A 13,848-nucleotide genomic window follows, 5' to 3' on the forward strand; every position below is an offset into this window, starting at 1 on the left:
TTGTAGCTGCACTTGGGGCTTAGAAAGGGTCCTTTAAGAGCCCAGGTTCTGTGATGCTTAAGGCGGCATCAAGGGCTCTGGCGTTTGTTCCACGGCCGACATCCCGAATCAGTACACCTGAGGACCACAGAGCACTTCAGAGCCGTCGTGGCCTCTGACCCTTGGTCCGGGTGTGGCCGAGGCAGCCCAGTCCCACGTCTGCCAGCGTAGCTGCGTGAGGCGCTGCCACTGTTTCTGTGCCTCAGTTTTTTCATCTTTGAAGTGGGCGTGGTAATGGGGTTGTGGTGGCTAAATGTAGGTGATAAAGAGCATGTGGCACAGGCTGGCATGGAGTAAGCGTTATTGCTATTTGTGTAGTTTGCCCAAAGTCACCAGCACGTGTCTGAGCCAGGGTGTAACCTCCCCCACGTTCTGATGCCAAATCTGTGCCTCTGCTCACTGCCCTGTGACATCTCTGGAGAGTGGGCCTGGCCCCCGCGTGTCCCCCTGAACCTGCCACTGTGTGCTCGAGGGCAGGTGCCCACCACCCCCTATTGGGCAGGGGCCTGCGGGCTTTGGGAGTGCCGGCCACCCGAGGGCCCTCGCGGCTGCCCCGCCTCCCCCAACCCAAGCTCGCTCGTTGCCAGCCAGCCCAGCACTGCTCCTGTCGTTGCCCACGCCCCCTCTGGCCATTCCTGACTCCAGGCCCCCTCTGTGAGTGACCACGCAGGGTGGGTGGCCCTGAGGCAGCGAGGTTGGGGGATGTCCCTGGCTGAAGAACTCATCGTCAGCCTGATGTTGGCTCTGGATTTGTAGCCCTGGCTCCGAGCCTCCTAATTCACACCCCCCCCCCCAGCCTCTCAGGCTGTGGCGCAGGGTGCAGATCTGGGGGCTTGCAGACCCAGGTTAAACCCAGCTGCCTGACTTTGCACAAATCTCTTTCTCCGAGACCCTCGGTCTCTTCCGTGGAACGGGTAATACCAGCCTCGTGCGTTGTTGTAAGGACCACACCAGAGACTATAAATCATGCTCTGTGCTCGGTGAAGAACAGCTAATTCTGGCTCTTCCTTTGCCATCAATTCCACCTACTTCTTTCAGATTCTTTCACAAGGACAGAGCTCACGCTACAGCTCGTGTTACTTCTCATGCTGCACGGACCAGTTCAGCACCTGGGCCGTGCCAGCTGGTGCAGGGAGTGACGGGCTGCGAGGGCCATTCAGACACAGTTCCCGTCTCCAGAGACACGAGTCTGGTGGGAGAGGGGGCACGTGGTCGCGATCATGACCCTGTGTGGTGCGGGCAGGGGACGAGGCACGGTGCAGGGCCTTACGGGAGTCCGATGGGGTGGGCGGGGAAGGCTTCACAGGGGTGCCATCTGAGTGGGCATTAGAGGCTGTGGAGGCTTCCACCCCATGAAGAAGGGAGGCAAGGCATTTGTTTCTGCCCAGAAGACAGCACCGGAAGAGGGGAGTCCGGTCTGTCTGTGACGGGAGACGACCCAGGCAAAGGCCTGGTCTGGGCACTCTAGTGACCCACCCCGCTCTGCCTCAGTGGGGCAGACTGAGCTGGGCTGGGGTTACTGGAGTTTCCACATTCCACCTGGACTCTTCTCTCCAACGGGGTAGAAATTCCTTCTGAGGAAAGAAACGTCCTCCTGCTCCGGGCACTGCGCCTGTTCAGGGCCCCACGTACTGAGCCTGGATTAGGCAACTTGATCCGGGGGTGGGGGCACAACCCAGACCTGGGCAAGGTGGGGTGTCTGTACATGCCAGGCCTTGGGACAGCTGTAGGTCAGGCCTCGGGCGCTTTTGTTCCCCTTCCTCATTCGGCCTGGCCCCGGCAGTCCCTCCTCCAAGTGTCAGGGTGGCTGGCCCTCCCCAGTCAGATCTCTTACCGAGTCCGCCCCCTTTCCTGCCGGAGACCTGAGGCCCAGAGGTGTGAGTGGCTTGCTTGCTGTCCCTGTGCGTTAGAGAAGCCCTTGAAGCTGCATTGAGTTGTGACTGTCCCTCTGTGCTGGCTTGTCATTGTGATCCCATCACTTGGTTCCCACCCTCCCTCCACCTTTTCAAACAAATGTGTTATTTTTTCTCATCAGATTCTTCCACAGACTAACCCTCTCGCTTATATTCTGTCTGTTTGTTCTCCCTCCCTCCTTTTCTCTCCGGTTCCCCTTCTCCTTCTCATAGACTGACCCTTGGTTATCGTTGCAGAATTACGGCAGCGGCATGAGACCACCACCCAACTCCCTCGGCCCCGCCATGCCCGGGATTAACATGTAAGGCAAACGTGACCTGCCCGTGGCTCAGAGCCCGTGGCTTCCCACCCTCTGCTGCCCTCCTGGAGCACTTGTGATTCGCCATCACTGGCACCTCTCTGGACCTCGGTCTCCTCATCAGTGACGTGGTGATGAGACCCCCCCAGTGCAGGCTTTATGTGCCCAGCACGGTTCTCAGCATGTTAACGTGGCTTCGCTCACCTGATCATGGTGACCCTGTGAGCGGTTACTGTCATCTCCCACTGACAGGTGAGGTGACTGAGGCCCAGAGAGATGAGGTCACTTGCCCAGGCTCACACAGCGTAAAGTGGAAGGGTCCAGATTGGAGCCCTTGTGTGACTGTTCTAGCGCGTTAGTGTTTCTTGACCCCTTTGCAGTGATAGATCCCTGGGCAAGTGCACGTTATGTGCGTCACCAGTTTCCCGTGTAATGTCTAGGAGTTTGTAGACTTCTGCCTATTACAACCCCAGAGCCAGCTGGCCGCGCAGGCCCTGGGCTGGTGCAGAGGACTTGCCGTTAGACAGTCCGGCCCTCTTGCTGTGCCCCTGCTGGCACCACCCCTGGAGCTGAGGCCCCTTTTCACTGTCTCCATCTCTCTCTCCCTCTGTCAGGGGCCCGGGAGCTGGCAGACCCTGGCCCAATCCTAACAGTGCGAACTCAGTGAGTATCGGCTGGGTGGCTGGTGTTTGCCAGGGAGGGGCTCTGGGGTGCAGGGCGGTTCCTGTCCCCGGGTGGGAGGTAGGAACATGCAGGAGAGATATAGCAGCCACTCCCTGATGCCTGCAAGAAGCCTGCCTGTAGGCGGAGGCTTGGAGCAGCATGCTGGGTCCGAGCCTGTGCGCAGCCCAGCCACCCCTCTGCGGAAACGGGGTGTGAGCTGAGAGCCTGGCTCAGAGACCCCGCAGGGCCAGCCTCAGCGCCCGGAGGAGGGAGCGGGGAACGGGTCCAGTCTGGAGGACAGAGCGGGGGCCTCCTGCCTCTGGAACTGAAGGCCCCCCAAGGCTCCCTGCAAGGCTGTGGGGATCAGCTCATACCCCCGCCCCTCCTAGGGAAGCTACCCAGCGGGCTTGGTGGGTTCCATAGCCTGTCCCATCAAGAATGGGGTTGTATCCTTAGGTGGGTTTGGAAACCGAAAAGTGCTGCCTGTCAGAGGAAGTGGCTCTGACGCGTGGCTCCCCCGCCTCTTATTTCTAGATTCCATACTCCTCCTCATCACCCGGTACCTACGTGGTAAGTGGGGTTTGCGCTGCGTGTGCGGGAGGACTGCTCAGGTCCCCGTCCTTCCTTCAGACCACGTTCTGAGCACAGGTTCCAGTTGTGCTAGAGCTCGCTGTCAGTGTTCAGGTCTTCGTACCTTCTGGGTGTCCAGAAGTTTCCAAACAAGACCTGGCTCTGGGATCCCCATGCTGGGGCTGACCAGTGGGTTGGCTGGCTTCCAGCACAGGCCTCTGGTCGCACTGATTGGCATGCATGTGAGCACACATGTGTGCACACACACACACACCCTGCAGTTTAAAGAAAGAAAAGCTCTCCAGTCCCCTAAGGCTTAAACACTCGGGCTCTGCGTAGTGATGGAGGTTTAGCAAGAGTGGAATGCCAGCTGGGCCCCGGGTGAGCATTGGCTGCTGTCATGGCCGGAGCTCGGTGGCCTCTCCCCACGTGTCACCACCATGGGTTTCTGATGTCAGTGTCTATCTTATCTCCAGGGACCCCCTGGCGGTGGTGGCCCCCCAGGAACACCCATCATGCCTAGTCCTGCAGGTAAGAGGACTTGGGAGCGGTGCCTTTGGGGCATAGGGAGCCCTGGGGGGCACAGGGGCAGAGCCCAGGGTTACTGGCCAGTCTTCCTGAGCAGCACACTCTACACTGACCATTGTGGCGTCGGGGATTTGGGGACCTGAGGCTTCTGGTGCCATGAAACTACCGGTGCCTCAGCCAGGTCATGCCTCGTCTCTGGTTGAAGGAGCAGAGTGGGAGGGCTGGGAACAGGGTCTCACTGCCTCGGCTCCACGTCAGAACCTTGTCCTGGTTGTGTGTTTGTCTAGGAAACGGAAAAGGGATTTGGGTTCTAGAGCCTGGGGCCAGAACTCTCTCCTGATGCCTCTTGGCTTCTGGTCCTCTCTGGAGGAGACCCCTTCTCCCTTTTTCCTTAACCATCACACACTGTCACAATGGTGCCTCTTTGCCAGCTAAGAATAGCATACACCAGTAGAGGAATTCAGCACGCAGTCCTTACCCACCCCAGAAATAAAAAGTGAGAGGTGGTTGGATTTCTGCCTGAGAAATTCAGGGCCGGCTCTTGATATAAACATGTTAGCTGATTTCCTAAGGAGAAGTTTCTGGCTAATTGGGGATCTGGAGGGGTCCTGCCTCCCCTCCTCCTTGGCTCCCCATAGCAGGGAAGCTGCTCAGCTGCAGGGGTGGAGCTGTTCCGGCTCCTACTCCGACGACTCCTTTCTGCTGCTGCATCTGTATGACCTACATTTAGACTTGGCCGTTAAACTGCTCCAAGTGTTAGTGCGCCTCCAGCCCCGTCCCTGCCTCTCCTCCAGCCCCATCCCTGCCTCTCCTCCAGCCCCATCCCTGCCTCTCCTCCCATCCCGTCCCTGCCTCTCCTCCAGCCCCATCCCTGCCTCTCCCTCCTGCCCCATCCCTGCCTCTCCAGCCCCATCCCTGCCTCTCCCTCCTGCCCCGTCCCTGCCTCTCCCTCCAGCCCCGTCCCTGCCTCTCCCTCCTGCCCATCCCTGCCTCTCCTCCTGCCCCATCCCTGCCTCTCCTCCATCCCCATCCCTGCCTCTCCCTCCCGCCCCGTCCCTGCCTCTCCTCCGCCCATCCCTGCCTCTCCTCCATCCCCATCCCTGCCTCTCCTCCAGCCCCATCCCTGCCTCTCCCTCCCGCCCCGTCCCTGCCTCTCCTCCAGCCCCATCCCTGCCTCTCCTCCCATCCCGTCCCTGCCTCTCCCTCCTGCCCCGTCCCTGCCTCTCCCTCCTGTCCCGTCCCTGCCTCTCCTCCAGCCCCGTCCCTGCCTCTCCCTCCTGCCCCGTCCCTGCCTCTCCTCCAGCCCCTCCGCTCCTCTCCTCCATCCCGTCCCTGCCTCTCCTCCAGCCCCATCCCTGCCTCTCCTCCAGCCCCGTCCCTGCCTCTCCTCCAGCCCCGTCCCTGCCTCTCCCTCCTGCCCCATCCCTGCCTCTCCTCCAGCCCCATCCCTGCCTCTCCCTCCTGTCCCGTCCCTGCCTCTCCTCCAGCCCCGTCCCTGCCTCTCCCTCCTGCCCCATCCCTGCCTCTCCTCCAGCCCCATCCCTGCCTCTCCCTCCTGTCCCGTCCCTGCCTCTCCTCCAGCCCCATCCCTGCCTCTCCCTCCTGCCCCGTCCCTGCCTCTCCCTCCTGCCCCGTCCCTGCCTCTCCCTCCAGCCCCGTCCCTGCCTCTCCCTCCAGCCCCATCAGGGTGGCAGGCTGGCCCCCAGGGAATTTGTGGCGTTTCTCTTTCCCTGATTTGACTAAAACGGCTGGACAGGTTTAGGGAGAACACAGGTGGTGATCTGGCTGTCCCAGCCAGTGCCCAGATTTGGTTTGGGGTGGGGAGACAAGAATTGGAACCTGTATCCCCCTTTGCCTTGTCCACACTGCTGTCCAGACACCCTGAAATCCTTCGTTTCAGGGTTGAGTGGTTTTCACAGATGAATTTTCTGTGATTAAAAACTTTGTGAATCTTCATTAAATACAAATTAGCCAGAAAATGGCGGTACTTAAAGGAAATTTTAGGTGATAAAATACAAAAGAATGAGTTCAAGTGCCACGAGTTTGTTTTAATTAAGAAATGAATTAATCACCCGACGTGCGGGTTTCCACTGTTCCACAGACTCAACAAATTCCAGTGACAACATCTACACAATGATTAATCCGGTGCCGCCTGGAGGCAGCCGGGCCAACGTAAGTCTGCTTTCTAATAATTTACACATCAGATACCATAACAAATCATAATTAACTTCATCAGCTGAGGGGGAAGCAAGTTTAATTGATTTCAGCCATTTGTTTCCAAAGATGAATAAAATAAACCATCAGAAAAGTGATTAACTCTTGGGCACCTCAGTTCCCATCTCATAGCTGCTGGGGGGTGGGGGTGGGGGGAAGGGTGACTCCGACTCTTCCATTCGGAGTGGGGCCCTGGACCCCCTGAGGGGACCCCTGCCGCCCTGTGTGGGGTACAGTGGGGTTTAGGCTGGTCCCTGCCCAGCTGGCTGCCTGTGCCATCCTGGGCAGCCCCTCACCTTGGCTCTGCTTCCCTGGCCCCGGAGCTGAGTGGAGGCCGCGGCAGGAGCCCATGGCCCATTTGGGGACCTGCCTGCCCTGGGCCTCCGGCTCTTTCGGGGGCCCTGTGACTCCTGCCCCTGCAGCCTCCTTGTCTCTCTTCAGGCTGTGTCCTTATCAGGGAGCCACTCCTGTCTTCCTTGGCCTCTCAAATTCCAACCTTCAGTGACGTTGCAGCTAAATTCTGCCTGTTCTGTGATCACCTGCTCCCTGTCCCTCTGTCCCATGTCCTGTGGGACTTGACTGTGCGGCTCTCGCCTGTCTCTGTCCCACCTGGGCACTCCCCGAGGACAGTGCTGGTCCACCCACCTCCAGACAGCCCTTCCATGTCAGCCCAGCCATCCTGTGACCAAATCAGCAGTCTGGGGACTGCAGGACCAGAGGGTGGCCTTGAGGTCCCCAAATTTTCTATGGCTTTTTGGGACGTTTTGTTTATTTTTTGGTGGGTTCAGTTCTTAATGTGACACCGAAACCACCCCCATGTGCTAACCCCTGATTGTGAGCGGCCTCATGTTGGTCACTGTGCTTCAAGCTGCTTGTGGCCCTGCGGTGAGCGTCCTGGCCCCACCGCCGCCGGGGGTCCAAGCAGGGCGGTAGGTACATGTGACTGAGCGTGGTGGGAACCACATGTCACGCCGGAGCCCCCACCCCGCTCCCTCCCTTCTTCTGCACACCCGGCACCTCCCACCAGCCCTGCCTTCTCGCTGGGTGGCCAGCCCTCTGGGTGTTAGCTCTGAAAGCCCCGTCCTCGGAGATGACATCTCAGGACACCGAGAGCTGGGCGGGAAAGGGCAGGGCCTATACAGCGGCTGAAGCACAGGCACTGGGCACACTGTGTTCAGTGTCCCGTGGAAACGGTGCTGACAGCCCTCCTCCCCCCGGCTGCTGTCCCGGCAGTCATGGCCTGTGGCTCCCAGGGGTGCCACCCCAGGGCGCTGCAGCCCCGGGCGCTGGCGCAGACGGGCCGGTGTGCTGTCGGGTCGTACAGGCTCCGTCTCCCACCTTGTGCCTATTGGCTCCGTGCTTTCTGAGGGCTCAGATGATGAAAGTGAGAACACTGAAGCACCAGCACGACCCGGAGCCCCAGGAAGATGCGGGGTGGGAGGGCAGAGCTGGATTAGGGAGGCCCTGCCCAGATGCCGGAAAGGAGAGGAGGCTGTGACCACACAGGAGTGTGAAGGTGCGTTGGAGTCTGAACCACCCGTCTGGGCGGAGACATCCTTCTAAATCAACCCAAAGGGACACCAGAGCTCGGTCAAAACTAGCAGCCGCTGGGTTCCCTTGGACGTGCCCCCTTGACGGAGCCCATCGCCATGCCGGCCGCTTACCTGCTCCCTGACCCGAGAGGAGGTGACAGCTCCTGCAGAGGCTGCGGCTCGGCCTCTGGGTCACCGGGGATCTTGACGGCGAACTGGCCCTCACGGTGCGGTGGCTTCTTTGGGCTCTGCCCAGCAGGCGGGCGGGCGGGCTTCCTGCAGCACTAACGCCCTGCACCAGGTCCCGGCAACCTCCGTCCCCAGGTCTGCGAGCTCGGACTTGAACACGGGAGCTTTGAGCCGTCACCTTGATTTCTGTGAAGAAAACATAAATCACAGGTGGTGGTTCTCTTGTCCAAATATGAACCTAGACTTGGCTCGTTTGTCGCATATTGGGCAGACAGTAGACAGTTTGGCAAATTCCATTTAGTCTTAAACATCTTGCCTGCTAAATTTCCCATCCACCTTGCCCTCCACGCTGCTACCAAAGGGTGTGGTGTGCTGACCTGTGATATCAGGCTTCCCTGTGAAAGTGTGTGGTTACTTGTCAGTTTCTTCAAAACATGCCGATGCCCTTAATGAGGTTTTTGACTTGATGGAAATCCGGAGCCTCAGGCACCTGCCCACAGGATGGCCATCACTGTTGCTGGCCGCAGGAAAGATTAGAAGGCTGGCCTGCTGTGATGTCCCCCTCTCACCGGGAGGCGCGTTGAGGCGAGCATGGAGGAAGGACGCACAGTCGAGTAGAACTGCACACGCTGTGCCTCCAGGCTGTCGGAAGGTCCTCAGAGGCTGTGAGGAGCGAGATGACGAGCGGACGGGCCGCACCTGCGCTGTTCAGGGTCGTGGGTGGGGGAGGAGGAGGGGTTGCAACCAAATCTCATTCAGCCAAAGGAATGACTCATTTTTTGGAAATGAGACTGCTTGAGAACTCAAAAGATATCACCAGTAAGGGGTTAAACAGGACTTCCTCAATTTCTTTATTAAAACTATAACTTAATTGGAATCCAACTTTGATCTCACAAGTTCAAATTACCTTTCTGCTTTAAAACCGTGTGCCCTGAGGAGGACAGGTTTGCCTGCTGTTGACATCCAGTGTGCTCCGGGGTGTTAGGAACGATGGGCCTCTGAGACGGCTGGCACATCTGGTGAGTTGACAGAGAACGGAGGACCCGGCGCTTCCTTAACGCCGACACCCAGAAATGCACTCTGCAGGGCAGACGCTGGGCCTGCACGGCAGGGCTAACGCTGCAGCCAGAGAAAGCACGGAGTACATCTCTGTGACCTGGGGTAAGCGAAGGCGTCTCGGCTGCAACACCAAAAGCACAAGTGGCAACAAAAAAGGAGATGCATCAGACTTCATAAAAATTGACAACTTCTGTACTTCAAAGGACACTGTCAGCCTGCACCTGTGGAGTAGGAAAAAATATTTATAGATCTTATATCTGATAAGGGACTTGAATCTAAAATACGTAAAGAACTCTTAAAACTCAATAATTAAACAAAATCCAGTGAGAAGATAAGCCAAGGGTCTGCTTAATAGACATTTCTCCGAAGAAAAACGAACAATGAAACAAAGCTCAGCACTAATACAAATGAAAACGACAACGCGGTACTCTTCATACCACCAGGCTGCAATTGAAAGACATGATGACAGTGCTGCCAAGGATGGGAAACTGGAACCTGAACTGAACGCCTTGCTGGTGGGGATGTCGAGTGGCGCGGCAGCTCTGGCGAATAGCCTGGCAGTTCTTCCAAGGGCTGAACAGTCACCGTGTGGTCCTGCAAGCCCACTCCTAGGTATCTACCCCAGAGAAAGGAAAACCCCTGTCCCCGCGGTAATTGTACACAAATGTTCATAAGCATCATTCATAATAGCCAGAGAGTAGAAACAACCTAAATGCCCACTGTTCTGCCTTGCGTGTGTGAGAGAGGAGCCCCCACCCCCACTGTGGAAGCTCCCTGAGGTCAGGACACGGGGCAGCTGGGCTTGTGAGCCTGAGAGCGTGGCCCACTCAGCCGCCGCGCACTGTGCTTCTTTCTCAGTTTCCGATGGGTCCAGGCTCAGAAGGCCCGATGGGAGGCATGGGCGGCATGGAGCCACACCACATGAACGGATCCTTAGGTGAGCTGCTGCCCCGCCGCGCCGGGCGCCTTCTCTCTGCCTCAGCCCCTGGCCCAGCGGGGCCTGGGCCGCAGCCCTGGGAAGGTCCTGAGGGAAAGATACCGCCAGGATGGAACGTTCTCTGCCCGGAAATAGTGTGGGATTCAGGTGGAAGGGTTTGGAGGCCCCTCCACAGAAGAGTGGGCAGGAAACTGACTGGGACTTTTTTCCTTCCAGGGTCAGGTGACATAGATGGACTTCCAAAAGTGAGTGTGCGTTTGATGTCTCCTCCCTGAGCAAACCCACCCTGCGTCACCTCTGGGACCCCCTCCCCCCCAGAAAGCCTTTCTCCCCGTCCGGCTGGCAGGCTGTGGGCCCGGGCTCACCACCTCCCTTCTCCCTGCAGAATTCTCCCAACAACATAAGTGGCATTAGCAACCCTCCAGGCACCCCTCGAGACGACGGTGAGCTCGGAGGGAACTTCCTCCACTCCTTCCAGAACGACAATGTGAGTGTGCCCGCCCCCTCATTTCACCCCGGGCTGGTATCTGCTCCCTCCGGGGGGCCGGGGACTATTGAACAAATCTCAGAGCGTCCTGGCCAAGACCTGCCCCCTGGGCCCGTGTCCCAGCAGCCATGTCGTGAGCCTCTCACCTTCCCTGCTGCCGCCACCAGACCTGGCCGCGGCCCATCCTGCTGGAGGGTGGTCTGCAGCGCCGTGCCTCGGGCACCGGTTCAGCTGGTGTGACTGGAAACGCCTTGGGCTGGGAGTGGGAGGCCTGGGCTCTGGCCCACTGGGTCATTAGCTCCTGGAGTCCATCGCCATCTGTCCTGGGGAGGAAGGTTCATACAAACTGATTGCCTGGGGTCTCGCTGCCGAGGGGCTACCATCTTTTCCATACTGGGCTTCTGTCTAGTCTTATTTGAAGTAACAACCTCATGGTTAAGCAGCGTTTGACAACCCAGACTGACTCCCACCCCGGGCACCCTGGCTCACCATTCCCGGTCCCCAGTCCCTGTGCCAGCTGCGGGAAAGCTGCAGCACTGGCAGGGGTGGGTTGGGAGAGGAGTGGGGAAGGGCACCTGCTTCTGCAGCTACGAGGCTAGGCAATTCTGGGCAATTCATAGAGGGGGCAGGGAGTTCCTGACGGGCACAGACTGGGGCTGAGAGGCGCCCTGCCCGCCCAGTGTCAGCCCAGCCAGGCCCCAGCCTGGTCCTGTCCAACTAGATGCAACCAGACCTTCACAAGTCTCTCACTCCCCGGCCCTCACGACCCCCCTTCTCTGCTTCTCTCCTTCCAGTATTCTCCAAGCATGACGATGAGTGTGTGATTCCCCCTCCTCTTCTCCGATGCTGAGAGAGCCGGCATTGCAGGCGGGAAGATGCCAGACATTATGCAGGAAGAAGTGAGGTGTCATTACCCAGGAGCTGGGGGAGGGGCGTCTCCCGCTCCCCCTCCGCCCTGCCCTCCTCTCCACTCCCCCACCTTTCCCAATTTTAGTTTCATGCAATAAAAAGGCCGAACTTTTTATTCCATAAAACATGAAGGACAAAACTCAAAATAAAAATATATTTCAAGCCAATGACCAGAAAAATCCCACCCCCTACCCTTTCCCAAAAGGATCTTTTATGTACATGACACTTTTTTGTTGTTTTTTGTTTGGGGTTTTACCGTTGTTGGGATTTTTTTATTTTCAGGGGTGGGGTTTGAGGGGGAATTTCTTTTTTAAAGGAAGCTTCTTGCAAGCCCCCAGCCCATTTAACCCCTACCAACTTTGTTTTCTTCTTTAAAAAAAAAAAGGAAAAAGGACACAAAAAAGAACACACCAACAAGCCCTGCTGTCTGTACCCAAGCCCTTTCACCAGGAAACCTAGTCTAGGGTCGTGAGGTCTCACGCTGTCTTTGTAGCCACCTAAAGATAATAATAATAATAAACTGGGCAGTTTACAACCAGTGGTTTCTTTCAAAAGGCCTTTTTTTGGAAAGAAAAAGGAAGTCACCCTTTTCTACTTAGGGTTTTTGGCTTGTACAGATGGGTAATGGGGGGACGGGACCTGTGTCTTTTTTGCGGGGGTTTGCTTAGTTTCTCCTGGCTAAGGTGGTGACAGCAGCTGCACAGCTTGGACCCCAGAAACCACCCCACCCCCACCCCATCGCGTGGCTGGAGGGGCCAGGCCGCCCGAAGGCCTTGAGGACTGCGCCAGGCGGAGACTGGCTGCCACCGGGCACACCTGCGTTCCCAGGACTGCTCCCTCCTCTCCTGGACCCTCCCCGCCCCGGCCCCTCCGCCCCCACCGCTTCCCAGCGAGAGTCCTGCCAGCTGGGTGGTGGCCTGGAGCGCAGTGGGAGAGGCCACCCCTGACAGGATGGCTATGACCTGGGACATGGAAACTGACCTCCACGTCCTCATCCCGTAGCCCTTGCACCGTCCTCGTCCTCGGTGTGGGTGCTGGCAGTGTAGGGCTGCCGTTTGGGGTTCGCTTTTGTTTTTTTCTCTTAATTCTTCCTCCTTTTCAAAGATGGGCTGTTGACCAGAATCGTTCTGCATCTGCTTGGAACTGGATGGAAAGACTTTGGAATGGCCGTGGGGGTGGGGGGACATCAGCCACCAAACCGACGAGCTGTTCCCGGTCCTGTTTTTATTTCCAAAAACCAACACGCGCCACAGTGGAGCCTGTCCCCTCCCAGGAGGGGTGACTGGGCCTCCCTCACCTCAGCACCCCCATGGAAACCTCTGTGTCTTGCCCTGGAGACACCGAATTCTTTGTACATTTACTCCCCCTCCTCTCCCTCCCCGTAGCTGGTCTTTGTTTCTCCCCCTTCTGATCCATGTATATCATATTATGTGAGATATCATCTGCCTGAAAAAAGACCTTGTGCGGATTATTGGGAACATTGTAGCTGTTTCTGTGTTTTTTCTTACCTTGTAGTCTGGTTCTGAATTAAGAGAGGAAAAAAAGTAATTATGATACATTGTAGTTTGTGTACGATATATGTTGATAACGTTTTATTAAAGGGACATCTTTTTTCCGCAGCCCTTCCTGACATGTTTGGGGGAACGTGGGTGGGAGTTTATTATACTGATTACAAAACGCAAGACAACGGATTGAGCAGTTTTTGTCCCCGGTGCACGACATTTTGTTTTTGTTCCAGGCGCCTGCCTTCTCCTCCCGCATGTTCTGCATTTCCCGTGGAGAGGACCAGGGCCTGGTGAGGTGGGCTGGAGGGAAGACCGCCCGGTCCCACTCAGACATCCGGGGGCACTTTAAAGGCCGTTTGGGTCTCCCGTCTTTGAAACGCATTTGGATTGCCAGAATGGGTTTTTCCGGACGGGGAGAAAGTTCTGGTGGCCTGTGTTTTCCGAGCGGCAGTGCCAGCGAGGATGGCCCCGTGGGCGGCTGCCTCACCCGCCTCTCCCTTCGCTGGACTCTGCTTCACCGACCCTCGGGGGCTGGGCCCCTGGGAGGGGGATTTTTCTTTCTTTTTCTTAACCTCCAAGGCAAGGGGGAGCTCTTGAGGGCTTTTCAGAGTAGCACAGTTGGGTGTGAGTTCTAGAAAACTGGTGTGACGAGCCTGGGTGTGGGGACACAGGCCCAGCCATCGCCTAGGCAAGAAGCGCCGAGCCTGGGTGAGGTGAGCTGTGGATGCCGAGTTGATTGTAGAAGTTTCTGTCTCCTGGAGCTCTGGGGACCTCGTGCCAGGCCTGCAGCAGGACGGAGGGGACAGCAGAGTGAGGCTCGGGCCACCTTCGCAAGATCTGAGCGGCCAGGTGGGAATGCCAGTTGCAGACCCTGCCTTTGCGTGCTGTGTGGCCGGGCCGAGCTGGCTCCTACCTCTGCTCGGTTCCTCGTTGTCAAACGGGGTGGTTGACCTACCTCGTGGGGTTGTGAGGGTGAGGACGCTCGCACTTCAGAACGATGCCTT

General features: G+C 57.7%; 1 protein-coding gene across 5 annotated transcripts in view; it reads left to right on the top strand.

Moving 5' to 3' along the window:
• The window catches only part of SSBP3 (single stranded DNA binding protein 3), a 159,226-nt gene extending 147,349 nt beyond the window's left edge, over nt 1-11,877 (top strand). For 3 of the 5 annotated variants that reach the window (XM_036255325.1, XM_036255327.1, XM_036255326.1), the window contains 9 exons: nt 2,190-2,254; nt 2,866-2,914; nt 3,449-3,484; nt 3,961-4,015; nt 6,114-6,184; nt 9,865-9,943; nt 10,160-10,188; nt 10,329-10,430; nt 11,225-11,733. In XM_036255325.1, coding sequence (XP_036111218.1) covers nt 2,190-2,254; nt 2,866-2,914; nt 3,449-3,484; nt 3,961-4,015; nt 6,114-6,184; nt 9,865-9,943; nt 10,160-10,188; nt 10,329-10,430; nt 11,225-11,254 — 516 coding nt within the window. In that variant the 3' untranslated portion in view covers nt 11,255-11,733. Of the gene's footprint in view, nt 1-2,189; nt 2,255-2,865; nt 2,915-3,448; nt 3,485-3,960; nt 4,016-6,113; nt 6,185-9,864; nt 9,944-10,159; nt 10,189-10,328; nt 10,431-11,224 lie in introns of all 5 variants that reach the window. The other 2 variants (XM_036255323.1, XM_036255324.1) reach the window with 1 other exon arrangement.
• The last annotated feature ends 1,971 nt before the right edge of the window (nt 11,878-13,848 follow it).

The sequence above is a fragment of the Molossus molossus genome, unplaced genomic scaffold, assembly GCF_014108415.1.
Source record: "Molossus molossus isolate mMolMol1 unplaced genomic scaffold, mMolMol1.p scaffold_m16_p_12, whole genome shotgun sequence".
In the NCBI taxonomy this organism is placed as follows: domain Eukaryota; kingdom Metazoa; phylum Chordata; class Mammalia; order Chiroptera; family Molossidae; genus Molossus; species Molossus molossus.